The sequence below is a fragment of the Planococcus citri genome, chromosome 3 (assembly GCF_950023065.1).
Source record: "Planococcus citri chromosome 3, ihPlaCitr1.1, whole genome shotgun sequence".
Classification (NCBI taxonomy): domain Eukaryota; kingdom Metazoa; phylum Arthropoda; class Insecta; order Hemiptera; family Pseudococcidae; genus Planococcus; species Planococcus citri.
Genome location: NC_088679.1, coordinates 37,157,855 through 37,183,648, shown reverse-complemented (window position 1 = coordinate 37,183,648; position 25,794 = coordinate 37,157,855). Strand labels below are relative to the sequence as shown.

At 32.8% G+C, this 25,794-nt stretch overlaps 3 protein-coding genes and 1 long non-coding RNA gene across 4 annotated transcripts in view; 2 read left to right on the top strand and 2 right to left on the bottom strand.

The window, feature by feature from the left end:
* LOC135839579 (calphotin-like) overlaps nt 1-25,794 on the top strand; it is a 101,671-nt gene that overhangs the window by 57,508 nt on the left and 18,369 nt on the right. The gene's annotated exons all lie outside the window — the stretch shown is intronic.
* On the bottom strand, nt 5,985-10,838 carry LOC135839970 (uncharacterized). The gene is made up of 2 exons (XM_065356258.1): nt 10,706-10,838; nt 5,985-6,348 (listed from the first exon to the last, which is right to left on the bottom strand). Exons 1-2 carry the CDS (start codon nt 10,724-10,726, stop codon nt 6,100-6,102), a joined length of 270 nt encoding a protein of 89 aa, XP_065212330.1. The 5' UTR covers nt 10,727-10,838; the 3' UTR covers nt 5,985-6,099.
* LOC135839971 (uncharacterized) lies at nt 10,405-11,053 on the top strand. Its single transcript, XR_010557677.1, has 3 exons — nt 10,405-10,419; nt 10,505-10,964; nt 11,039-11,053. It is a non-coding gene; the product is annotated as an uncharacterized LOC135839971 (long non-coding RNA).
* On the bottom strand, nt 17,932-23,902 carry LOC135840568 (uncharacterized). Its single transcript, XM_065357174.1, has 2 exons — nt 23,795-23,902; nt 17,932-20,173 (listed from the first exon to the last, which is right to left on the bottom strand). The coding sequence occupies exons 1-2, from the start codon at nt 23,816-23,818 to the stop codon at nt 19,490-19,492; spliced, it is 708 nt and encodes a 235-aa protein (XP_065213246.1). The 5' UTR covers nt 23,819-23,902; the 3' UTR covers nt 17,932-19,489.

The window sequence follows — 25,794 nt, the reverse complement described above, 5'->3', positions numbered from 1 at the left end:
TTTTTTTACTAAATATTTAAAAAGATGTACTGTTGTAACATGTATGTAATGTCATTTCTTTCTCATACTATAGCTACATGTTTGTTAAATGTCTCCTATGAGCTGTTAAGTATTATTATCTTCTCAATCTTTGTACAAACTAAAGTTATTGAGTAGGTTTTAAGTTCTGTATTCTAGATTATCATATGTTATTAGTTACTATAGTTTATACTGATACTCAGCCTGAAGTTCTTGACCCCCCCCCCTCATTCTGGAAAATCTAAAAATCACATATCAACTAAAATCATACAAATATGACTTTTTTGATTCAATGGAACATAAATGGCATATATAGTCATTTGAGTGAGCTCAAAACCCTAGTTTACCACCAAAATCCTGAAATAATTGCCCTTCAAGAAACACACTTACGCTCTCACCATAACTTTAGGCTCAAAAATTACTCTTCTTTCCGTTTTGACTTCCCAGGAGGTGATAAAGCTTGTGGTGGCACAGCCATTTATATCAAAAATACAATTACATCATCCCAACTAAATATCTTCTTAGGTAACTTCCAAGCCAATGCTGTAACTATAAATACCCCACACTATAGCATAAAAAACCTCACAATTTGCAATATTTACATTCCCCCTCATCAAAACATAACCTTACAAGAACTAGAAAACCTTCTCATACAATTACCTAAACCATACATTGTACTTGGTGATTTTAATGCTCATTCAAAAATTTGGGGATCAAATTCAAACAATAATCGAGGCAATGTTATAGAGAAATTCTTATCAAAAAATGATATTTTTCTCCTCAATTCTTCAAAACCTACTCACTTTAATATATCAAATGGTACTTTCTCAAATATTGATTTGACCTTTTGCTCTCCAAATATTTCACACCTTTTAGACTGGAACCCCCAAGATGATCTTCAACACAGTGATCATTTTCCCATTACCATTTCCATTCCAAATCAAATTCATAATCCCACAAAAGCAAAATTTCCAAAATGGATACTAGATAAGGCAAATTGGTCTCATTTTAATAAAGAAGTGCTTTCATTAGATTTCTCTTGTCAAGACCTTGACTCTATTGTTCAGTACTTCACTGATTCAATCATTCAAGCTGCTATCAAAACCATTCCTAAATCTTCTTCAAAGGTCCCTAAAAAATCTGTACCCTGGTGGTGTCCAGAGTTGAAAATTGCTATTCAAGAAAGAAAAAGATCTTTAAGAAAATTCAAAAAATATCCTTCTACTGACAATCTCATAGACTTTAAGAAAAAAAGAGCAATTGCTCGCCGAACAAATCTATCAAAACAAAGGGATAGTTGGACCAAATTCATGTTGAATATCACTCACAGTACTACAGGGTGTTCCAGAATAACCTTTCACATTTTGGTAACCACTGATCTGTGTTCAAGTGGAGCTAGGGGAATGGTAAAGGCGGTTCTAGGTAGCCAAAGCATGCCGAATTATGTTTCAATAGTTATTTTTTGCCCTGGAGAAGTAGATGGCTGTACAGTGTGCTTTTACTGTGAAGGCCTTTTTTAAAAATAAAGGTTCCTGTAACTCTTTACTCCTTATTCATCAGTAACGAAGCTCATTTTTATCTAAATGGTGAAGTGAATAATTGGAATGTGCGCTTCTAGTGTACAAAGAATCAGTTGATAATACTTGAGAAACATCTAAACCTCCGCCAAGTTGACTGTTTGGTTGGGCGTGGCTAAATTCGGTATAGTGGGACCATGTGTGTTTAATGAAACAGTAACAGTGAGGGGTAAGGCAAAATGTTAAACGAGTTTCTTGTTCCGAACTAAAAGACAGACGCGACGTAATAGAGTTACTTACTTCCTTCCAACATGTTGGAACTACCAGGGATGTACACATATGTTTAGCGCGTGAGCACTTCAGTCATCAAATAATTTTGTTATGGTCGACGTGTTGAACCAGAAATTTAATGGCCACCTTGATCCCCTGACTTTTCAGCCTGCGATTTTTTTTATGGAGTTATTCCAAGTCAAAAGTGTATCGAGATAAATCTAGGACTCTGAAACAGCTTCTAGGTTCATGAGTCGCAACTGATTGGAAGAGAAGTGTTCAATAATTTGAAAAAATGTTCGGTTGAATGTGTCAAAAATGAAGGAAAATATCTCGATGGAAAAATTTTTAAAACTTCATTTTTAATGAAAACTCAAATATACGGTCTAAAAACGGCATATTTCTACTTCATTTTGGTTGTAAAAGAATTTTTGTAAACATTTTTCTCTCAGAGTAATAAAAAAAACAAATGTGAAAGGTTATTCTGGAACACCCTGTAGTATAAAAGAAATGTGGACTAAAATAAAAATATTAAAAGGCTGCTATGTCCCATCTGACATTTCATATCTTCTCCACAACAATGACATTATTACTTCATTAGATAACATAACTAACACCATGGCTCAATCTTTTTCTAAAGTCTCAGCAACAAGTTCCTATAGTGAAGCTTTTCAAACAATCAAAAACCAAACTGAAAATTTAGTACTTGATTTTTCATCTGATAACCTTGAACCATATAATGCACCTTTCTCTATAAACGAACTACTGTACTGTTTAAACCACAACATCAAAAATTCATCACCTGGACCAGATGATATTCATCCATATATGCTGAAACATCTTTCTGACACCAGTAAAAATGACTTACTAAACCTCTATAATATAATCTGGTCTTCAGATTCCTTCCCTCAAACATGGAAAACTGCAACTGTCATTCCCATACTTAAACCTGAGAAAAATATTCACCTTCCCTCCAGTTACAGGCCTATTTCTTTAACTTCTGTCCCATGTAAAATTCTAGAAAAAATGGTTATGAAACGTCTTACTTGGTATATTGACTCTACAAATTCCCTCAGTTCTTTTCAAAGTGGCTTTCGGAAAAAAAGATCTACTCTGGACCATCTATTTAGTCTTACACAGGAAATCAATACTGCCTTTCAAAATAAAGAATTTGTACTCTCAGTCTTCTTTGATCTTGAAAAAGCTTTTGACAAAGCATGGAGATACAAAATACTTCAAAAAATACATTCTATAGGGATTCGAGGGCATTTAGCTTACTTTATTCAAAACTTTTTATCAAATCGTACCTTTAGAGTCAGAATTGAAAATACATACTCTGAACTTTTTGATATTGAAAATGGAGTCCCTCAAGGCTCTGTGCTTAGCACCATCCTATTTATACTCCTAATTGATGACATCTGTAGTATTATTCCTCAACCTCTTTCCTTAAGAATTTTTGCAGATGATATAAACATTTCAATACGTTCAAACAACATCAAACTAGCCTCAGAAATTATCCAAAAAACTCTAAATTGTATTGAAAAATGGGCTGAAACAAATGGACTAACATTTTCTGAATCTAAAACTCACTGTATACTTTTTACCAAGAGAAATAAAACCTACCCAGAACCTATCCTTGAATTCAAAGGACATCCTTTAGTGTTTAAACCAACCACTAAATTCCTTGGACTTACTTTTGATAGAAAACTTACTTGGACGCCTCATTTTCTCAACATAAAAGCTCAACTTAACAAACGTCTAAATTTACTAAAAATTGTTAAAAATCCAAAGTATAACCCATCACGCCAACTATTACTTCACTTGTACAAAGCTCTGATACGTAGTAAAATTGAATATGGAAGTCCATGCTTTACAAACCTGTCAAATAAAACTACTAACATTCTCAAAACTGTTCAAAATTCCTCCTTGCGCATCTGCATAGGTGCTCTCTATTCGTCTCCAATTGATAGTATTTATTGTGAAGCTGCAGAGCTTCCTCCTGATTTTAGGATAATTCTCATGACAAACAAATTCTTAACAACTGTTGCAATTAATCCATCTCACCCTCTTCAAAGGTCACTCAATGTCTACAGCTCTCAGCATTTCCTCCATACTTCAGGTCCAATCCCAGAATTTATCAAAAATATGAACAACCTACAAATTGACCTAAAAAACCTAATACATCAACCAATATCTTATCCCCCTTGGTCTCTCAAACCTATACAGATGGAATTCTACTTAAGAAACTACCCAAAACATGATCACTCCCCATTATTAATCAAGAGTCATTATTTAGAACTGTTATCAAACTATACTAAATATAACTTATGCTTCACAGATGGTTCAAAAATTACTAATATTCATACTGGTTATGCTTACTCAATTAATGACAAAGTTCTCAGTTTCAAAATTCACAACTGCGCCTCAATTTTTACTGCTGAACTCACTGCCATAAAACATTGCCTAATAGATATAATTTCCATTCAATCAGAAAATAAAAAATTCTTAATCCAAAGCGACTCACTAAGTTCACTGCTATCCATTCAAAACATTTTTTCTGACCACCCCATAGTCCAAGACATACATAAGTCCCTTTTTAACCTCCAATATTATGATTACTCAATTAGCTTCATGTATGTTCCCAGCCACATAGGTATCACTGGAAACGAAACTGTTGATAGATTAGCAAAAACAGCCGCTACCCCCTCCCCTCTTACCACTCTCACTCCTGATGACATTAAATCTCTAATCACTCACAATACATTTACTAACTGGCAGAACTTTTGGTCACAACAAACTTCAAACAAACTCTTCCAACATAAAAAAACTACTCTCCCCTGGAAAAATCTAGGCCACCTGAACAGAAAAGAAGAAATCCTGATTACCAGACTAAGAATAGGCCACACAAAAATTACTCATAACCACTTATACCAAAAAGAACCAAAACCCTCATGCCAATTTTGCAGAAACGAACCCATATCCATCCAACACATACTTTTCAACTGTCCCCAACTAAAACAAAACAGACTTACACTACAGATAAAAGAAAACCCACCTACTATCCCTGACGATCCCTCAGAAATACAAAAATTCATCTCCCTAGTAGAAAACATCGGCCTCACAAACCAAATCTAACCCCCCCCCCCTTACGGGTGTAATAATCTTGTAATTATAAACACCCAAAAAAAAAAAAAAAAAAAAAAAAAAAAAAAAAAAACAAAGGAATAATGCAAATAAATAAAATCTACCGGCTTGCACGACGCCGTACCGCGTTCGTATAGCTTGAAATACCAACAGTAGGTATATTATACGTACATTCAGGTTAGTGTGTGAGAACTGGTTCAAGTTCAAACCGAAGCAAGTGAATACAATAATTATGTATTTAAACGAAGGTACGTGTCGGTCAAGTCCTTCTTTATTTACACTTCCTTTAATTAATTTTTATTAGATATGAATCTCGCCTAAGTAAACGTTTCCCCAAAACATGTCGATTATGCTTCGATGAAGTGATTTATTTCGTTGCATTGTTTTCAAACATAACGTACCCAGTAGATTTCAGTTAATTTCGATAGGTACCTAGTACCTATATCTCTCGTCTATACAACGGGTGAACTTTACCCCAATTTGAAAGGTTTTTGGTCTAAGCACGGTGCCCTTCTATACTGGCAACGTACGTGTATAATACGAGTAGTACATATATACAATCCCAAACATCGTAAAGCATAACGATTTCTCAATTACGAAGGATATTATGTTTACCGAAACACATGTCTCCAAAGGACGGTAAACATATTCGTAAACACGACGACATTTCTGCTCAAATATTGTAAATCATTGAGGGAAACATGCGCCGACGTCCCTGTCCGTGTACATTTGAACTGATTTCTCTTCAAATATTGATACTGGGTATTTTTATTTTTCTCCTTCAAAGGATATTCGCAATTATTCGAGGTAATACGATTATTCATTGTAACAAAACGTACGAGTAAATGGCGCTGGCGTTACCTTTACGTAAGGGGTCTTCATAACTGTCAAACGGAACACAGAAGCATATAGCACGGAGAATATTTACATTTCATAATATCCGTACGTGATACCCAGTCCACCTACCTACCTATTCTGTACAGACGATGATAAGCTGTGTACTACAGTGCACATAGAATATAAAACGTCATGGCATAATAAGCATGAAAATTAACGAATATATTATTTTCAACTTTGATTATACAAATTAATCACACGCAATTACGTATAAAAGTATACTATTAGGTATATGGTAATCAAATTCAAACTTTTAAAAATAGTAAGGGTAAGCTCCATAGGCGGCATAGGGGTATGGTAAACCTGAGTACGCGGAGTACGCGGCAGGTACTCCGGCGCTGTAAGCTGCTACTACTGGAGCTGCCGGAGCGATCGCATGGTTTATACTGTGAGCAGAGTAAGAGCTGGCGTATGGCGCTACAACAGCTGGAGCTGCTACAGCTACTGGGATGTCGCAGTGAATCGAGGAGAACAGGGCTACGGTCATGGCGATGAAGAAGATCTGAAAAAATTCCATCAACGAGTCGGTTAGATTTTTTGTTTCGAAAAAATTATAAAAATTGAAGTGTAAGATTTTTTATTTCATTTTTTCACTGAGAAGTGAAAATATTTGACATGGGGTGGGGGTTCTCTTTGGAGTTAGGTTAGGTTAGGTTAGGTGAGTATTTTATTGGAGGTACGTAATTTAATTTTTCAATCAAGTATTTGCAATCAATCGCACTCAATTTATACCGAATAGGTAAACTATAGGTACCTAAATAAGTTGTTTGGATACGAGTGCCCAATTTGCAAAATTAATTTTTTTTGACCAAGTAAGTTTGTTTGAGGTGAAATAAAAACTGTCCTCTCGTAAAATGGTCGAAATTCAAAATTGAAAAAAATATATGTAGCAGGAATAATCACAATTTAGTATACCTACAGCTCAACTGGAAAAAATAGGTCGCATCACATTTTTTCAAAAATCCCGTTTAGGTCACAATTTTTCAAAACTGCTTAAAAAAACATAGCCTATCTGAGGAAATATTTGATTTTCTCCCGAAAATTTAACCCATTCTGATTTCAAGAATCCCAAAAACCATGACTCAATTTTGGGCTCAAAATTCTTCAAAAATGCTCAAAAAACATTTTCGTAGAAATATTTGATTTTCTCGCGAAAATTCAACCCATTTTGATAGGTCGAAGTGTACTGTTTCAAAAATCCCAAAAATCATGACTCAACATTGGGCTCAAATTGTTCAAAAACGCTCTAAAAACATTTTCGTTGAAATATTTGGATTTTTCGTAAGATTTTGACTCATTTTGATAGGTTGCAACACCACTTTTGAATAATTCTACAACACTCGAAATTGGAGGGGAGTGCGACAAGCCATTTTTCACGAGATTTGATTCAATGAGCATGGAAGGAACTCTTTTATGTTATAGGCATGATTTTTTTTTTTGCGTCACCAAGTTATGATGACGCCTGTGAAATCATTTTTGTGCTTAATATTTTCCCAAAGCTCACACTTAAGGGACACTAGCGCGCCATTGTGCCATCAGAAAACTGAAGTAATCATATTTTCCGAATGAGAGGAGTTCCCAGAACTTACCAAAGAAAAAAGTTCTTGCGTTAAAGTGGGGTTTTTAGGCCCCATCCCTCTGCTGAGCAACTGCGAAAATCTGATTAGGTACCCACGTCTTTTCTGTCATTTTACATCCGTGTCTATCAAAAGCAAACTAAATTTTTTTGTGTCGCAAAAGTGCAAGCCAACTAGACACTTTTTGTCGGTTAGACTGTGGCTGTGGAGTGTGGACTATAATTATTTTTTATTCATTTTCAAAAATTGACGGTCAATTGTGGAGTAACTTCTTATTGAAACGTGCATAAAAAATTCATTCTGTGAAACTGCATGTCTTTGAAATTGAAGGACTTGAGGTACCTATTCTTGAAAATTCATTTTTCTATAGCTCCTTTAATTTTATTTAAAAAGTTTCTGAAAAAGTTGGCCAGAAACCATTATTAGAAATTTGGTTTTTTAAAAATTTAGGTAGGTATACTTTTGGTCTCTTCAATTTTTTTTGTTTATATGAATGCGTATACTTATTTTTGTTTAAAGTGCAAGTTCAGCGAACTGCTTGGAAAAAATGTGTTTAGTTTGTTAATTCTTTCCATTTTTGAGACTTTTTAGCATTTTTACTGTGATTTAAATTTACCTAACAGATGGTATGTAATATCGCAATGTTGAGTGAGTTGTATTTTTGTAGATCTTTTTCTAGAATATCCCTTTACCCTTATTTAAAAAACATACATACTATCTACGATAGGTAGAAATACATACTAAGTTTTCGATTCGATTTCCGCGTAGGTATTTATATTTTATTTTTTTCTAATTTAAAACGTCTGACTTTTCAGAGATATAGGTACATAAGGTACCTACCTACTTACTACTTTAATGTTGGAAAAAAGTACCCAGTCATTTCAATTTTAGCAATTTTGAAAATGATGATGAAAAAAATTATATAAGCTATGCTTCCAACTCAAATTTACTTATTGGGATAAAAATTCATCGATCCGTCGTTAATATTAGGTATTAGGTTACTAAACGTAGCGTATTACAGAGAATTAATATACTATTTCTGTTTTGTGTAAGAGACAGCACTAATGTTTATGGAAATATTCAAAAATGTCAAGGGATAAATTTTTTTCTTGGTCTGGAAGAGTGAAAGAGACGATAAAATATACCTCATTTTGTTCCAATACGTAACATTTTTTTGCGAAGCCAATCTTTAGGGAGGAAGGTGAAGGTTATAAATTCTTCAAACGATAAAATATAAGGATTTTTGCCTTTTAAAAATTAGTATCATACATTCTACGGTAAAAATTTTAAAATTCTTGTTTAAATTTCGTTTACATTTTGGTGGCATAATACTTACTGGCAATCTGAATCAGCTGTTGTATCTCACGCTGTAAAATCCACGTAAAAAATTTTTTACCAACTCGGAAAATTTTCCAAAAACGTGTTTTAAATTTCATTTTACAAGACGTACGTATAAAAATATCCAGCTCGTGACCTTGGCGGTGAGAGTGAGACTAGCGAGAGAAACGTTTATTTTAAATAGAGTAAACATAGTGGAAATAGCGAAGTATACGAAAAACCTCATTTAAAGTATGAAGGATTCTTCATCTGAAGTGGGAAAAATTTCGAAATGGGTAAGGAAGACATTATCACCTTGATCCTATGGGAAACTTTCCTGAATCATTACTTTCAAAGAAGGTAAGTAAATCAAAGCTCAAATTTTACAATTGACGTACTGGAGTTCCTAAATTTTTGTGAAAAATTTTTCAAGTAGGTACAATTCATTTATAAGGCCAAGATTTCATTTCGATAGTTTTTTTGACTTTTACCATAAATTCTACTGATTTTTCAAAAATTCAATAGGGTATATCTAACAATTTGATTTGACAGAAACATTCATCACTTCAATAAACAGAAATTTTTTGAACAATGTTTAGGAAATTTCCAAAGAAGATTTTGTAAACAGCAATTCTTCAATTTAAATCATTAGGTAGGTACATATATCATTTTTATATCGAAATTATTATGATTTTTAGCAACTAAATAGTGGCCAGTGGGTACCATTACCTCGTTAAGTACGAATAAATTCATCTAAAACTCGTATAAATTTGATATGTAGGAACCTTATCTACCATGACCAAATAATTCAATTAGGTAGTCTAAAGAAATAAAAATATTGAATCCGGCAGTGGCTGAATAGTTATTTGAAAAAAATAACCAAATAAGTAAATAGGATATACCATAAAATGGTATAATAAATAATTTATGTGATTCGTTCATTCGAGTGGTAGGTAATCAAGGTCTGACGATGACATCCCGAACATTACATTACAATTTGAGTAACTAGGAAGAAAATCAAATAAACGAGTTAACTTGATAGCGCGTGAAATTAAGCAGCTAATAATAGTTATTTTATTCCCTTTATTACCAGATCATCTATAGCATAATTCATCCAGTTAATTCGATAGTTACTTCAATGTTTCACGAGTATAATTAAGTGTACGCTTTTGTTAGCTCATAGACCTACTACGCGAACGTGAATTTTTCAATAAAAATTCTATACTAAATGCAAAAAAGACACGCCTACTATTTTTAGCCTTCATAAGTGAAGGAAGTTTCTTTAGATGAAAGACATCAACGATTAATTTATCGGTTTTTTTCTGCATCGCGTTACAGACCCGGATTATTTATTTTGCGATTTTTTTTTTGTCTTTTTTAATAATCATTGCGAAGTTGAAACCTATTATTGAAATTTTTTAAAGGGTGGGTCCGTTTTTCTACGAGTGCGGTTTGTTATGTGCTGATTTTTTTTCTCAGTCGAGGTATTGAATAATAAGTTGAATGGAATGTTACTCGATATAATAACCAGGATACAATGAAACAAAATGTTAAAGTAGACAGAATTATAGGAGGGTATATCCAGAGGGATTTTAAATCAAAAATTATACATTATCCCAAGAGACAAAACACAGAAAAATTACAACTAACAAAAAAAGAGAAAGGGAATATTCGAACAGGTAGAGCAAAAAATTGATGAAGAAAAAATCAATTTTTCGAAATCAAATTATTTATTTACTAATTTTTTTTTGTTTTTTTTTTTAGTTCAACGAATATTAAAAAATTAAGTATTTGTACTCCGTACCTCACATCAAAGACTGGTTATTAAAGATGTAGGTAAGTATGTAGGTGTATAGGTACGTTTGTTTTAAAACACGATTCGAAAAAATATCCTCGAAAAAAAAATATTGAAAGATATTCCTATGCTTAAGGTAGATTTATAATAATAAGAAATGCCACACTTACCATTTTAGCAGCAAAAGCCATTTTTGTTTGATTTAGTTTGTGAATAGTGGACGAGCAAAAATTTGCAACACGTTTAACCGACTGGTAATTGCAGATTGTATCGAAGTGCTGTTTACAATGGAACTTTAAATAGTAATTCGGCTACTTTTTAATTATTTATTCTTGGCACAGGTTCATTGCATCAAAGCGACTCGGACACCGTGCCACCGATTTTGAATTAACTTATTCAATTGCGTAATAAGATCCTTATCGAAATTAGGTATGTCGTAAAATTAGGTGCGTTATGACGGTCATTTTCAACAGGGTGTCTAAAATATTCTCACATCGTTTCAGAAAACTTTTCGATTCGTATTTGGTCGCTGCGGAACAAGGAAAATCGTCATCGTCGATGAAAAAGGCCCGCAAGGTGAACGAACATTTAATGAATTTTACATTATTCGATTGTGTCTGCGTCGTCGATACTCTTTGAACCTGTGTTGAACTTGCGGATAAGCTACATTTGCTAGAAAATAATTAAATTTTTTTCTTAATACCTACATTTTTGTTTGAATGGTTCGAGAGAAGAAACGGTGAAAGTAATTTAAACCCTTTCGTTAACGGTGTCAGTGTTCGAGTCAAAAAGCTTCTGGATATGGTTTGAAATGTTTGAATGATTTTGAATTTTCAACTTTTCAATAGGTATCTACCTATAGTAGGATAATCTGAACTGTTTTACACGTTTTAAAACACCCGAAGCGTTTGTCTCTCCTTTTACGGTAGGGTTTAAGTAATTAAAATCTTCAAGAAAGTCAGTCAAGACAAAAACGTGGTAAATTTTTCAAAATGCCTTAGGTATAGTTTGCTATTTCTTTTCCGTTTTTTGTTTCAAAAATTAACGAAGGAAAACTGTCTTCTTCCTTTGTATTTTGTGATTGAATTATCGAAGGGGGTTTTTACATGCGAAAGGCTGTCTGCTTCGCGTCGGTTTCTAATTTGACTTCTTTTAGAATCAACCTTGAAATTATTTAATTATAAAAAGAAAAAAGTGTATTTACTGACGTGAGAAATAATTTAAATTGGAGTACGAGTCGAACCTTTTAGAAAGGGGGTCTGAAGAACCACTATTGTAGATTTTCGCAAAATCTAGGTATGTCTATGTACATTGTACATCTGGGAATTTTTTCAGCAGGTAATAATGATTTCTTATAGGAAATTTGGAAAACCCTGATAAAAAAATTATTTCTCGGTTGAGAGAAGGAAATTGTTAAGCAAGAGTATGCTACAGAAGACTAAATTATTTTGAAAAACACTTTTCATTGAAATTAATGAAATTAGGATCTGTCCATGAGCAAGTCAAATTACTTTCCTTTGACTATTATTCCTATTTTTTTAAATCATGCTTTCTAATACTTGAATTTCAGCAAATAATTTCACGTTTAATTATTTTCTAAGATATTTTTCATTGTTTTTGAAATTGTAATTACAAAAAACGTATTCATGTACCTACCGTTTGAAGGTTTTTCTGTAAACTTCGGAAAAAACATAGGTAGGTACTAAAACATTTATTTTGAAAAAAAAATGTATTCACTGAACAAAAAATAGGTATTTCTAAATTCTTGCTTCATCATAATGAATTTCATAAGCAAACGAATTTAAATGCAAAGACATTGGCGGGATGAGATTGGTGAATCACCCAAGTCGATTTTTCAAAATTTTTACAATGGTGAAAGATGATTTTAGAACCAATCATCACAATCACACCATCTACCAGAAAGAATTATCTCAAATTTCAAGATTCTCGCAGTTTAGCTCAATTTTTGACTTTTTGGGATCAAAATGGTGAAGGTTTTCAATTTTATGAAAAATACTTACCAATTCTATGGTAGGTACAAGTACGTACGTACCTATATTATGTTTTATTAACTTCGAAGTTGACAAAAATTGTGCATTTTTTGTAATAAATGTTTCTAACCCATTTTACGCTTTCTTTATGCCAATTTTCAGCATATTCCAAATTTTAAACATTTTCGTGATGATTCAACAAAATTTCAAGTGCCTTCAATTTTTTAGGAAAAATGAAACTTTAAAAAATTCAATGGAGTGCTGCAAGAAGCCATTTTAAGGTTAGGCTGCGTATTTAACTCGTTATTCTTTTTTTTTCACGATTCAATATCTTGTTCAATTTATCAAAAGTTTGAAATTTTGACTAGATTTTAGAAAGTTGAATTTGAAAAAAAATTGTATTCTTGATTTCGTGACGAAAAAATGTAGTTACGAGTAAAATTTAGCTAGTCTATAGATTTCCTTTGGAGGGAAAGGGGGAAGAGAGGGAGGGAGGGAGGGAGGGAGGGAGGGAGAGAAGAAGGGAGTACACCATTATACCTCAGGGTTATAGGTTTAAAAAAGTGATGGATTCCAAGAAAAATGATTTTGATGCAATTTGACTAAAAAATACAGTTTTCAACGTCACGTCACATGACTTCACTCTAATCTTTTTACAAAATCGAACTATCCAATAAATAAGGAAAACGTCATCAGTTATCTCCCAGTCCTCAAAGGAGAAAGGGGGGGGGGGTTCAAAAATTTGTTAATGTTCAGCTCCGATGGAGACTTTCTGTTGAACAGTCGCCGACTCACAGATTGAAAGATTGCAACAAATTTTAAAAGGTCATTGAACGTAGATTCTGAGAAGTTCAACAAATCTTGAAGGATTTAAAAACGAACTTTTTTTTGTAAGTACAAGAAAATTCAACTCGAACTTAAAAGTTGCTTGATTATTGAGCGATAGAATTTGCAAAAAAATCCAAAACTTGGGAATGAGATTTTGATTTAATATTCAGGTACCTATGTTTGGAAATGTACCTATCAAACTTGAAAGAGCTCGAATAGATGTGGATGCTTTTTAATCAAAATTCACCACACAGAAATTTTTGGAAAGTTGTGAAGTACATAGTTTGAAAATCGTAAATATTTGAAATAGAAATCATTTTAAAAAGAAAACAGTCGTTGAAGAACAATTAAAAGCGAAGAAATAACAAGGTTTTGCGTTATTTTTGACTTGGAAATACTTTGTGTCACTCCCTAGTTAAAGTCGTCTGTTCTTTTACACCAAATTAAGGTTTATTTTACATACTTCCTTGCCGCATTTGTGAACTTTAAGATCACATTTTTCACCTGCTTATGAACTTATTCGGTATAGGCGATGAAAATATGTAAGAAACGATTCGTATTTGTATTTACAGATTGAAAAGTTGGTAACGATGAATGCTAAACTTTTGATTAAAACTTGGCCAAAATATTACTTACCTTGTGTGTATAGTATAAACTAAACGTTGGAAAATACTTACTACAGAACCCTACCGAATGATGATTAAAAGATGATGGGTTTATTTCCAAAGGGTTGCAAACTTTTTTTTGCGAAACTCATTAGAAAAATTTTCCTCGTGAACAAATAGCACGAATGATTTTAATTATATCCTCGTAAAATCTATCTCTAAGCGTTCATTAAAAAGGAGAAAAATATAGTTAGGTATCGAAACTAAGGGTTTGAGAGAAAAAACTATTTCTCTCGATCGCTGGGTTAGTAGGTTGTTTAAATATTTTATATATATACCTACCTAAAAATAATTCTTAACGGAGTTGAGCTAATGTTAATATTTGATCACGAGCGCGAAAGTTGAAGTTGAGATTTCAGTTTGTGCTTTTTTTTCTCCCCCTGAAAGTTTGCGCTATTTTTTGACTGCACGACTGTCTAATAATTCGCTTTACGAAGATTATATTTCTGATTGGATGGAATTTTTTGTAGGCCAGTGAATTGTTAATGTGCCAGATTTTTTTGGGAGGGAATTAGATGATTAAAATGCGCAATATCAGTTACATTGTTCTGTATTGTTATTCAATATAAGTACGTACGTGTACCTTCGATTTGTAGGTACACAAATATACCCTACGTACCTACTTACGAGTAACTACGACTGCATTATCCAATCTATCTGACCAATTCTGGTTCATTAATTCGTCTAGTTGTGTACGAGTCAACATGTGGACGCTTGGTGTGGCTCTTATAATTTTGTAAGATGAGTAAATTTTCATTATGACCGAAGTGCATGTACGAGTTCGCAAACTATTTTTCCTTGATACCTACCTACTGTACGATTTTCTTTTATCAATTATAGGCAAGTGTTCATTTGACAGTGGTAAATTATTAGAGACAATTAAACGTGGTGCGTGTTAATTTGTTTATGAGAAAATAACCAACCAACGTTTGGTGATTAAATAAAGTTCTCTCGAAACGAAGTTCATACAAACCGTGATTAAATTTTCGTCCAAAACACTCTGCTATAGGTAAACAGCTAGTAGGTATCTAATGGTATAAAATTTAATTGTGTGTACACGAGGCAATGTATATGAAAGTTTCCCTCATCAGACAGTCATTGACGAAAAACCTATTGAAATATATAATAAAATTACACTCGTCACATCTCATGTAAGAAAGGTCATATGGTTCAATCTCGTATACGTGACATGTCTAACGTAGGTAACCGAACGCCTACTTTTTTCCGACGTCTGCGAATACCAGTGTAGGTAAGATATCGTATATTTTGTATGATGGCAATTTTTAGATCATTTTAAAATACCGTCGTATTTCGTTTAAAAATGTCGTCTGTACTACTTGAGAAGTCAAACATTCGTATATTTCTACATCGAATCATTTCGTACATTGCTATCTTACCAGAATATATTCGAAATTTCATTTCGAGTAGGTACTTACCTTGACAAAAATACGAAATTTTTGTCAGATTCTGGGTATTAATATTTACAAATGCACTTATATGGCTCACAAGTGCCCAATGTCACGATTTGAACTACGATTATCGTGCTAAACGTAGGCGTACAAATTAATACTCCATCGATCTTTTTTTTTTTTTTAGGAGATGTTTCAGTTTTCAAATAGGTAGGTAGTAGGTACCTGTGAGCATTTATGGAAAAACTTAGAAAGATTAGGTATTGAACAAAGAAAAATAGAATTTGCACTTGAAAAAATTGTGTTGTGTGGCTGGTATTCTGTTAAGTGTGAACATTTTTTGGTTGGTCAAAAAAGTATGTATTTCAAAAAATAAATGATCAGTTCGATTTTCGAGTGTCGAATTTCATGTTTAGGCTGAATTACCAACGAAATTGAACGAAATTCGACTAAATGGTTAGTTTTGGTGCAAAATCATCTCCAATTTCTTTTGAGCTGTTCCCACCGTTACAACCTTAGTGAAGTGACCGTGAACGCCTAAGTTCAACATTTTACATCTCTGAATAGGTCAGATGGAAGGGGTGATCCAAAAATTTTGAAGATTTCACATTTTGTACTTGGGGTTTTTTGATGGGGAAAGAGGTTGAAAATTTTCAAAAGTACAGAAAAATAAGAAAATAGTCATCAATGGGGACCAATGGAAGATTTTTTCTTGATTATTTAGAAAGGGACCAAAAATTGTTTACAGACTTCAATTTTTGATTCTTTTAAATTTTGTTGAGAGAGGTGGTGGCTGCACGCGAGGAGACCAACGTTTCTGGAGAGGGGCTGATAAATGCTCTCTTTTGATTTTTCTTTTTGAAAAATTCTGACACAGAAATAAAATGTAAACATCTTATTTGTCGAAATTTATCCATTTCTTGGTTTTTTCCAATTTAAGGAGAAATTATAAGAGGTAAGTATAAGATGAGATTAAAATAGCTGAGTGGGCCTGGGGAGATTTTTTTTTGAAAAAAAGCGTTGTACATATAGAAGAATTCTGATAAAAAAATGGAAAAGTTTCAGATACTTACCTAAATAGTTTTTTTTTTTTCAAATTATTTATTTTTTTATTAAAAAAAAACTTGATAAGCTTTTTGATACGACTGAATTTCAAGTTGGAAGCGCCAAAGGAGCATTGCGGAGTAAAATGGGCGATTTGGCATCATCCTTGGATTTTCAAACTAACCAGCGGAAGCTGTGCAGTATGGTCCAAAACCCTTGTGATAAAATTTTTAGATTGTCAAATCATTTCTACCCTCTTCAAATGATAATAAATTCAATTTCAGTTTAAAATTTCCAACTTTGGCAGTTATCAGCCGATTTAAAAAAAAAACTCGCAGGGATGCTAGACTCTCCTGTACAAGGGCTATTCGTGGAAAATTTTTTCAAACATGTGTTCTGGACAAAAAACGTATTTTCAGCTCTTAAACTGCACTTTTGGTTACTTCTTTCAGAGGTGAAATTATGGTGGCGATTGAAATTTTATTCACGGTCTAAATTTCTGAATGTTGAAAAATGGACACCCGGTTTTGTTTGAATCTGTGACGTAAAATTAATCCGAAATAACAATGTGGGATTCCATATTAGGTAGGCAGGTACGTATTAATTGAGAAAAATGACATAAAAGTCTTCGTGAAACGATTTTGGGTAAGTTCATGAAATTTGAACGATACAGACTCCATTACTTTGTAGCACCTATGATGAAAATTACTCGTAGGTAAATAAGGCATTATTGAGCCTGACAGAGGCATACATTTATTTTCAAAAAAAAAAAATTAGGTAACTTGAAAACCAACATGTCGATTAATATGCTACGCAATTTTCAAGATATACTTACGACATACGTAAGCATTACGTACCTTCCTATACAAACCTATACCTACCTGTTTATCAAATATTTAACCCCTTAAAATTCTGTACGAGTGATCCGTATAAATATGAAAATACGTTACCCAGTCAGTACCATATTCAGGAAAATAGAACAACGCTACCTACCCTTCCTGTCAACCATTCGTAGTATTTTTTCACTTTCATGTATACTCGTACTCGTGTCTGGTAAAAAGAAAAACTTGACATGAAAATTTGCTTTCTTTCTCTCAATCATATGTAGAAATCGCCTTAAACGTGCTATGAATAATAAAATGACGATTTTCTACAAGGTCTAGGCAGTTACCATTTAAAAGAGAATTTTTTTTTCGTACATTGTTTTCTTGTTGTTTATATTTTTGTGGGAACACTTTAACGTATATTGGCGTATATTTTCATATTCACTATGTTGTTTTGATGATTTCTTATAAAAATACATAATTTCCTACTGCGCCATTTTCTATGATTTTTCAAAAATAAATTCACCAATTAGGCTTTATGTAGGATTGTAGGTACCTATTTTTGTTGTATATTTTTTCGGTTTCTAATAATAACATAATAAATTGGAATAAGTAGGTAAGAAAAATATGGAAAATCATCTCATTAAGACAGTTTTATTTGTATAAAATTAGGTATACAAGTTTTTCAAAAAAATCTTATTTTTAAAAGAAAAATCCTACGCTTTTGAACATGTATGTATTAAAAAAATGAAAACATTAACCCTGAAATTACGATAATATACTTAACCTAATTACAATATTTATTGAAAGTAATTAAGTGTAATCTTTTTTTGACCATAATTTACACAGACGAGCGACATAAATTACCTATGTAATTGCTGTCAATAATGTATAGATGTATGAGTAGGTAACCTTTAAAAGCATATATTTCAAAATGAAATTTTGTTTCTTTTAAAAGTTACATCATCATGGAGGAATTTTTTTTCATAATCTAGAGAAGAAACGAAGGTGAATAAGAGTGGAATGCTTTCACAGACTCGCAGTTGTGATTTTAACAGATAGAAAAGTACTGAAGCGTGAATTATTTTACTTATGACTAGTACAAATTGTATTATCAAGTTCATGCTGGAAATAAATTCACGGATGAATGCAAAACTGTACTTTGATATAATCAATTCGATTATCTGCGAGTTGCGTTCGATTTTCAAACTGAGTCTCCTTATTTAGACCTTCATCCTTGACCAAAATTTGTATCGCAGTTGCTTGAATTATTACGCGATGGAATTTTGCTAATAACACCCTACGTAAGATATTTGATGTAGAAAATATTACCGAAATATTTCGACGCGAAATTTTCCAACCTAAACATTTCTACTTTTTGGTAAATGAGAAAAAAGTACCTACCAACGTCGTGAAAAGGATCAGTCAAATGTGGGTGTAGTGAGGGTGTAGGTACACAATGGACGATGTTTCAAAATTCTTTCGAATTGAATTCCTTTAATAATTTCGATTATTAAAAATAAATAAAAAATAGAACACCGACTCGAGGAAAATTTGAAATCTCTAAGTATCCGCGAGAGTGTATGGTTCACATACGAGGATTAAGGAACTAAATACCAGGTATGGAAATACGCCATCTTTGGATATAGATTTCGTAGTTTTGACGGTGATGTGATTTTTTCATTTCAGTCATATAAAGAAATGAAATCAAAAAAATGGTGGGAAAATGTTTATTTTGTGTATTAAAATGAATATGAAGTAAAAAAATAATGTAAATTGGCGGTATTATTAATAAATTGAGTCCTTAAAATTTTTTTTCTATATCCAAAGATGGCGTATTTCCATACCTGGTATTTAGTTCCTTAACGAGGATGAGGTATATGGAAGGTTGATATTATTGGTTGTATCGCTATAGCAACAAAGATTATTCGCGATTGTGGTTACAAACGCGGTTTGGGGTTTGCGTATTTACGCTATACGACGTAAACATCTAACATGGTCGTGGTATCATAAAACGTGTAAACTTGGTAATAAACAATGCGACTAATTAAATTCCCTTTTAACACCCGGTTTTGACGGGCTAATTCTGGTCTAGGTTTAAAACTTAATACGCATTTCGCGTGTTTACATTTTACTAAATATCAGTCTATAACATGCGAAAGTATGAAAGTACGACGAGTTCCTTACGATAGTTTATCTTCTCCAGTAATTATTATAATTGTACGCGTACGTTGGCAAAGGAAACGGTGCAGGAGAAGCAACTCCAAATGGAGGCAGCACATAAGGTGGCGGAGGAGACAAAGCTCTCGTCACAATGTTCACCGAATAAGCATAAGGTGGCACGCTCGGAGGAGCGAATCGTAAAACTTTAGGCGTCACCGGAAGTGCAGGAATTGGCGCCGCAGCAGGAATCACAGGAAATGGAGCAGGTGCGGGGAAAACAGGTAGTGGTGCTGGAGGGGGAATTAGTGGCCTGGCGACTGGAACGAATGGAAGAGGGCCAGCTGCGGGTATTGTGGGGAGTGGGGTCGCTGCAGGAACAAAAGGAAATGGTGCAGTGGCAGTAGGAACAAAAGGAAACGGAGGAGTGGCCGCAGGAACAAAAGGAATTGGAGCAGAAGCAGCAGGAACAACAGGAAGTGGCGCTGGTGCCGCTGCAGGAACCACAGGTACTGGAGCTGGTGCCGGAATCGCGGGAATTGGAGCAGAGGCAGCTGGTACTACAGGAAGTGGTGCGGTTGGTGGCGGAGATGGCGGTGGTAATGATGTAAATGTAGGTGATGGTGGCGCTATGTAGTGATGATGGATTGTAGCGTGATGTGAAAATGTGGCTTCTGTAATCATTGCCATGGCTAACGCCACGCACACCGTGAGCGCCTGAAATAAAGATGAATGAGTTAATAAACGATTCATCGTACACGTGTATTATGAAATTCATCAATTGTTATTCGTCTAATGCTTTGTTTACTTCCGGGCGGGTTGACATCACTCGTGTGATAATTTTCGCGAATGTGTTTAACGTAGGTAGGTATCAGTTTATGAAAATTTATTAGATGTGATTTCATACAATAACGTTCGAAGGAATTTGTCGCGTTTACAATTTATCGAGATAAACAAAATATGAATGATTTGATTACATCTTAACCAATATAAATCTACCGATATGGAACGTGGTTTGAATTCTTAAATTGTGGAGCTTTGATCTCCGGTACCAGTTTGTTTGTTTTCTACACTTGGACTGCCTACCTAAATAAAGTTTGTTTTATGGAGTGCATACCTCGTATCTTGAAATTGACCACTTTCATACTCATGTACGTTATAGGGGGAGAAATTGAGCATAATTTGTTAGGCAGTAAGTACATAGGTAGGTATTATTATTTTTACTTTAAAATTCTAAACTTCAGGGAGAAATATTCATCCTCCGAGACGAGGTGAGAGAGAAAAAATTTAATTATTTATTATCTTTCACAACAGTCATTTTCTAAATTCCAAAATGCTAAAAAAAAAAAAAAAAAAAAAGATCAGACTTTAAATCATCAGTGAAGAACAATATAAAAATTTTATGGTCTCAAGAATGGAATGATACTCCTCAAACAAATTGGCTGAGATCTATCACACACAAACCCAGAAACTTCAACAAAATTAAAAGTATTAATCGTCGATCTCAAACAAAAATTACTAGACTTTTAATTGGTCACACTAGATTAACTCATAATTATATTTTGAAAAAAATTAATCCCCCTTATGTTGTAATTGTAACGTAATTTTTGATAACAACCACTTGATTGTTTGCCCCTTTTTAAACCTTCAAAATCTAAAAGATGATTTAAACAAATTCATTGATAATAAATTAAATTTTAATAATATTATTAAGTTAATCAAAAATGATAATTTACTCCATCTAGTTTAATTTTTCAAAAAATAGTATAAGTGCTTTTAAAACCAAAATATTCTTGTGTTGTAAGCACTTTAAAAATAAATGTCTTGTCTTGTCTTGAATTTCATGGAATTTATAATGGGATGGGAACTTTACGTACTTACTTACTTACTTACTTACTTACTTACTCTTTGATCGAAAAAATGTCCAAAATTTGGGTTGAAACTTGAAAGTATCAGTGGTAGGGAAGAAATTTCAGCTTCAAAAGTGCCCTTTTTGGAAAGACATGGGTTTTCAAGAATGGGATTTCGAAAAATCGTATTCTTTTAATTCTAAACTTTACCCAACCTGTTTTGGATAAAATGGTTCAGTTTCAAGATGATGATATTTGGCGAATCCCTCATTTTCGGATAGAATTATTCGTAGGAATTTTGAAAATAATTTCTTCTTAACGCACAAAACTGCAGGAATTTTTGGCCACTGCTGCCACGACATTGGGTGGAGACTGGAGCAAAAAAAACACGATTTTTTCGAACGTATTCCTTTTTTGAGGACTCAGAAATCACATCCAGAGCCCAGAGGAGCCTTAAAAGCTAAAAGTTTTTCTGAATGACTACCAATTCAGAATGGTCTCCGTCTTCACTGAGTTTGGTCAAAATCCTTGATTTTTTTGGCGATCCACCTTAATACATATGAGAATTTTGAGGTTATTATTATTTAAAAAAATTAAATGAAATAGAAAACGTAGGTCATTAAATTTGAATCAGCATGTTTTTTTTCTTTTAAATTTTCAACTAGAATTTCGTAAAATACTTGAGCTTTTGTCGATTTTTTTCCTGAATTTCAAAACAATTTTTAGTGATGATTTTGAAAATTTTGTTACCTTAATTGTTTCTCAAAAATGAATCGAAAAAAAAATTATGTGAATAATGATTTCATATTCACAGTTCATTCTCAAAATCTTTGTCAAAATCTCAAAATGTGGTCATACTTTTCATTTGGATTTTCATCGAACTTTTGCTTAACTCGCACTCGAAAATGATCTAAAAGAACTTTTTATACGTGGAATTTTTTACATTCATTGTCCAATCTGAAAGTTCTTGTCAAAATCTGAATCAGATTTTTGTTCAACTCACCAGAAGTTTGCAAAACAATTCCATTATTGCAAGGTTTGTGAATTTTTTGTGATTTTTTTTAATCAAATTTTTCCATTTCCACAACACTACCTATTTTGGAATTTTTTCACATTTTTGTTTCACGGTGAGTTTTACCTAGTTACAGTTTTTTAGGATTTTCCCTTTTTCTCGGAGATTTTGAACCATTTTTAGTTTTACTTGTTTAGATGAATTTTTGTGAATTTTTAAAATTTACTGAATTGAAAAAAACACGATTTTTTTATACATTGTCCCATTTCAAGATTCTGGCCATCTTTTAAAATCTGGCTAAATCATATTTTAAACCTCCATAAAATTTATAAAAACTTCAATTGTTGTAAAGTTTGTAAATTTTTTCAAATTTTCAATTTAAATTAAATAAATCCCAGTGAATTTTTTTTAATTTATATTTTACTGCAAATTTTTGCTTAGTTCCCAAGTTCATAATCATAATTTTTTTCTATTTTTTTGCTCATCATAAACTATTTTAAAATAATGCATCATTCCAAGTTTTCCCTACGTTTTTTGTTTTCAAACCTTGGATTAAATTGATCAAAATTCGAGTGCCTAGGTAGATACTCTGAATTAACAATTTTGTATTCCTGCTTTCAGTAATTACGTCCTCAGAAATTATCAGTGTCACAGTAAATTGCTGAAATTATGTTGATCATTGTGTTCAATAATAATTATGGAATGAAGGTGAAGTAAGTAATGTAAATTAGGGAGTAAAACTGTTTCACGAGTAATTAGCAAGTGATAGGCATTAGGTAGGTACATATAGATATTAATCTTTAAGACAAAGTATTAGCGACTCTACCTACATATATCTACCTAGCTCAGTATACTTGCGAGTAGGTAGGTAAAATATTTTAAACCCAAACATAATTTTCCTACGTTTTTGAAATAGATAATTCGAATGAATTTTTACAAATAATTTTATGAGATGAATTCAAGTCCTACCATGAATTATTGAGCGAAAAAAAAACCTAGTGTAGGTGTAGGCTTACTTATACGTTGTTAATATTTAATCATAAATAATGTGCTGATTGGAAAAACGTTAATTCATTCAACAAAAGGATCTTTAAAAAATTAACTCATTAAATGTAGGTATACCTACGTTATTAACAGCCTTGTTGCTAACATCAAAATCACATTAGTATTTTATTAGATAGATGATAGGTACTCAATTCATTGATTTAATTTTGTCAGATTGAAACTTACGATAAGTGAAACACTATTTCGATTCAGTTGTCAACACGTCAAGCCATTGAATAGGACTATTAAAATCATCCAAAACTGTTTTAGTTCAAGGTCAAGTTGAAAAAAAAACGAACTCGATTTAAATAGATATAGGAAAACTATTAAACTTTTTTTAGCACAATAAATTCGTCAATTCATAAGAAAAATATTCCACCGACGAAAAAAAAAGATTAATAATTCTAATAATACAAATCATATCGGACTTACTTTATTGTACATATTCGTGGTCATGGGTTCGTTCGCTTGGTAAACAAATTAACTAAAAAATAGAAAATTGAACTCTAAATACTCCACACTGAGCGAATTCTGCGACAGATTAATAATAAATCAAATTATCAACTGTCAATAAGTTATATACGAAGTGAAATTAATTTCACTTTCTTCCACTTCGTTCTGTTCCTGGCTTCGGTGGTAAGGATTTTGGTATATTTGCCAATGCCAAGTACAAAAGTACTGTGACAGAATATATAATGAATTTATTATCCAATTAATACGATGCCTAATTTTACTACTATATTAATTAATATTCGTTCCCATTTGGCTTATTATATTATCTGAACATTATACAATCGCGAAGACGTAACATCTTGAACGACGATTCAACCAAGTCTCCAGTACTCTGACGTGATTTGGTCAGCTTCACTGTGTCAATTAAAAGTCGGCCTATTTTAACACAATCTACCTACGTGGACGTAAATTTAAATGGTTTGTTTTAACTTATAGATTTAATCAGCACTCTAACATCGTTCTTGATTAACCACAGCTACGAAATGTGAAAAATTATTTCGATATACTCGCGAGCCCATGAACGAGGAGCATACAAGTGTCCAAAAACTTATGCGAAATAGATCTTGGCGAAATGAGCTTGGTACTCGAGGATCGTTGTGATTTTGGTGGATTAATTTCATCGAATACAAAAAAAGATACACCGCCAACTATGACGCAAGTAACTTGTTTGAAAAAAATAAAAGGCCTTTTCCTTACGTGTTAAAATGTCATTTCATAAAAATACCATGACACCTATTTACTTATCTACGTGTGAGAAACTCGACGTGACGTATTTGTAACGCACTGACATTGAAAATGAATCATTTCGTTGCTTATACAACAAATGTAGGTATTCGATTGCTGCCGAAAAAAATCCAATTACTTAAATAAACTTCTAGGGTACGTTATAGATTGACGTATGTTTAAAAAAAAAAGAGAAGAAGCCGAAACCGTATTCATTTTAAAAATGATGAAACGCTACAAATTAATGTATTGGGTAGATATTGGGTATAAAATACGTCGACGTATCTGCATATTGCTCCCTACAGTGTTGTAAAAAAATTAATTATTTCCCTTTGAATAAGGGTTAACCGCTTTGAAAAGCTTTGTAATTTTCTGGCGGGTAAAGTTTTTGCAAATGTTCCCAAAGACCATAAGCTTCAACGCAATTTATCGCGCCATCGTTATCAAAGGCAAGAGGTGAAGGACGAATTTTTTCATATTCAGTTTTTCCATACGTAAACATTAGTATAGGTACCGATATAAATGTATAAATGCTGCAGAAAGTTTTTTTTTTAATTTCCAGTTCGTCTACGCAATAGTATTTTTTGATTGCTTATACTTAAGCTTTAAACATTTTTCATAAGATCATCCTCCCAAAATTCCGAAAATATTTCGTGATGTTATTTCTGGATATCTATCTTATACACCCTCAATACATTGAGGGAGGAAACCTTTCTGTAAAAAAATTTTGCAAGCTGTTGTAAATTTTAACCTTTCTGCTCCTCGAGCTTTAAATTGGAATTTCGGCCCACAACATTACTGTTTACAATACATTTTAGTATGAAAACCTTCAATCACCGATGCATTCATGTTCTAATAAATTATTTTGTCAAGTGTCCAAATCTTCGAGTTGTATGTATTCTACACCATTCTTCCGGGTGATTGATGTAATGTTTGTAATTTTTTATACGTGCGTTTACGTATTTGGATTATGATAATTTTAGAGCAAAAAATTTAGTGAAAAAAATGTACCTTGGTTTTATGACCTTGAGACATTTCGTTACTCGAGTCAGAAGAATATAGATTAGGTACTTATCAAGTATATTTTTATAACCATCCGGTTGAAATGCCCCGATTAATACTTTTATTGCTACCATTTTGATTGAATCCTCAAAATTTATTGTAATTATTTTCAACAATTTTTCAAGAGGTGTTTG

Excerpts from the sequence above, each read along its gene's own strand:
- LOC135840568 (XM_065357174.1), bottom strand. The coding sequence starts at position 23,818 with ATGACCACGAATATGTACAATAAA. Across the intron at positions 20,174-23,794 it reads CCACGAATATGTACAATAAA|GCGCTCACGGTGTGCGTGGC; the intron begins GTAAGTCCGATA and ends TCTTTATTTCAG.
- LOC135839970 (XM_065356258.1), bottom strand. The coding sequence starts at position 10,726 with ATGGCTTTTGCTGCTAAAATG. Across the intron at positions 6,349-10,705 it reads TGGCTTTTGCTGCTAAAATG|ATCTTCTTCATCGCCATGAC; the intron begins GTAAGTGTGGCA and ends GAATTTTTTCAG.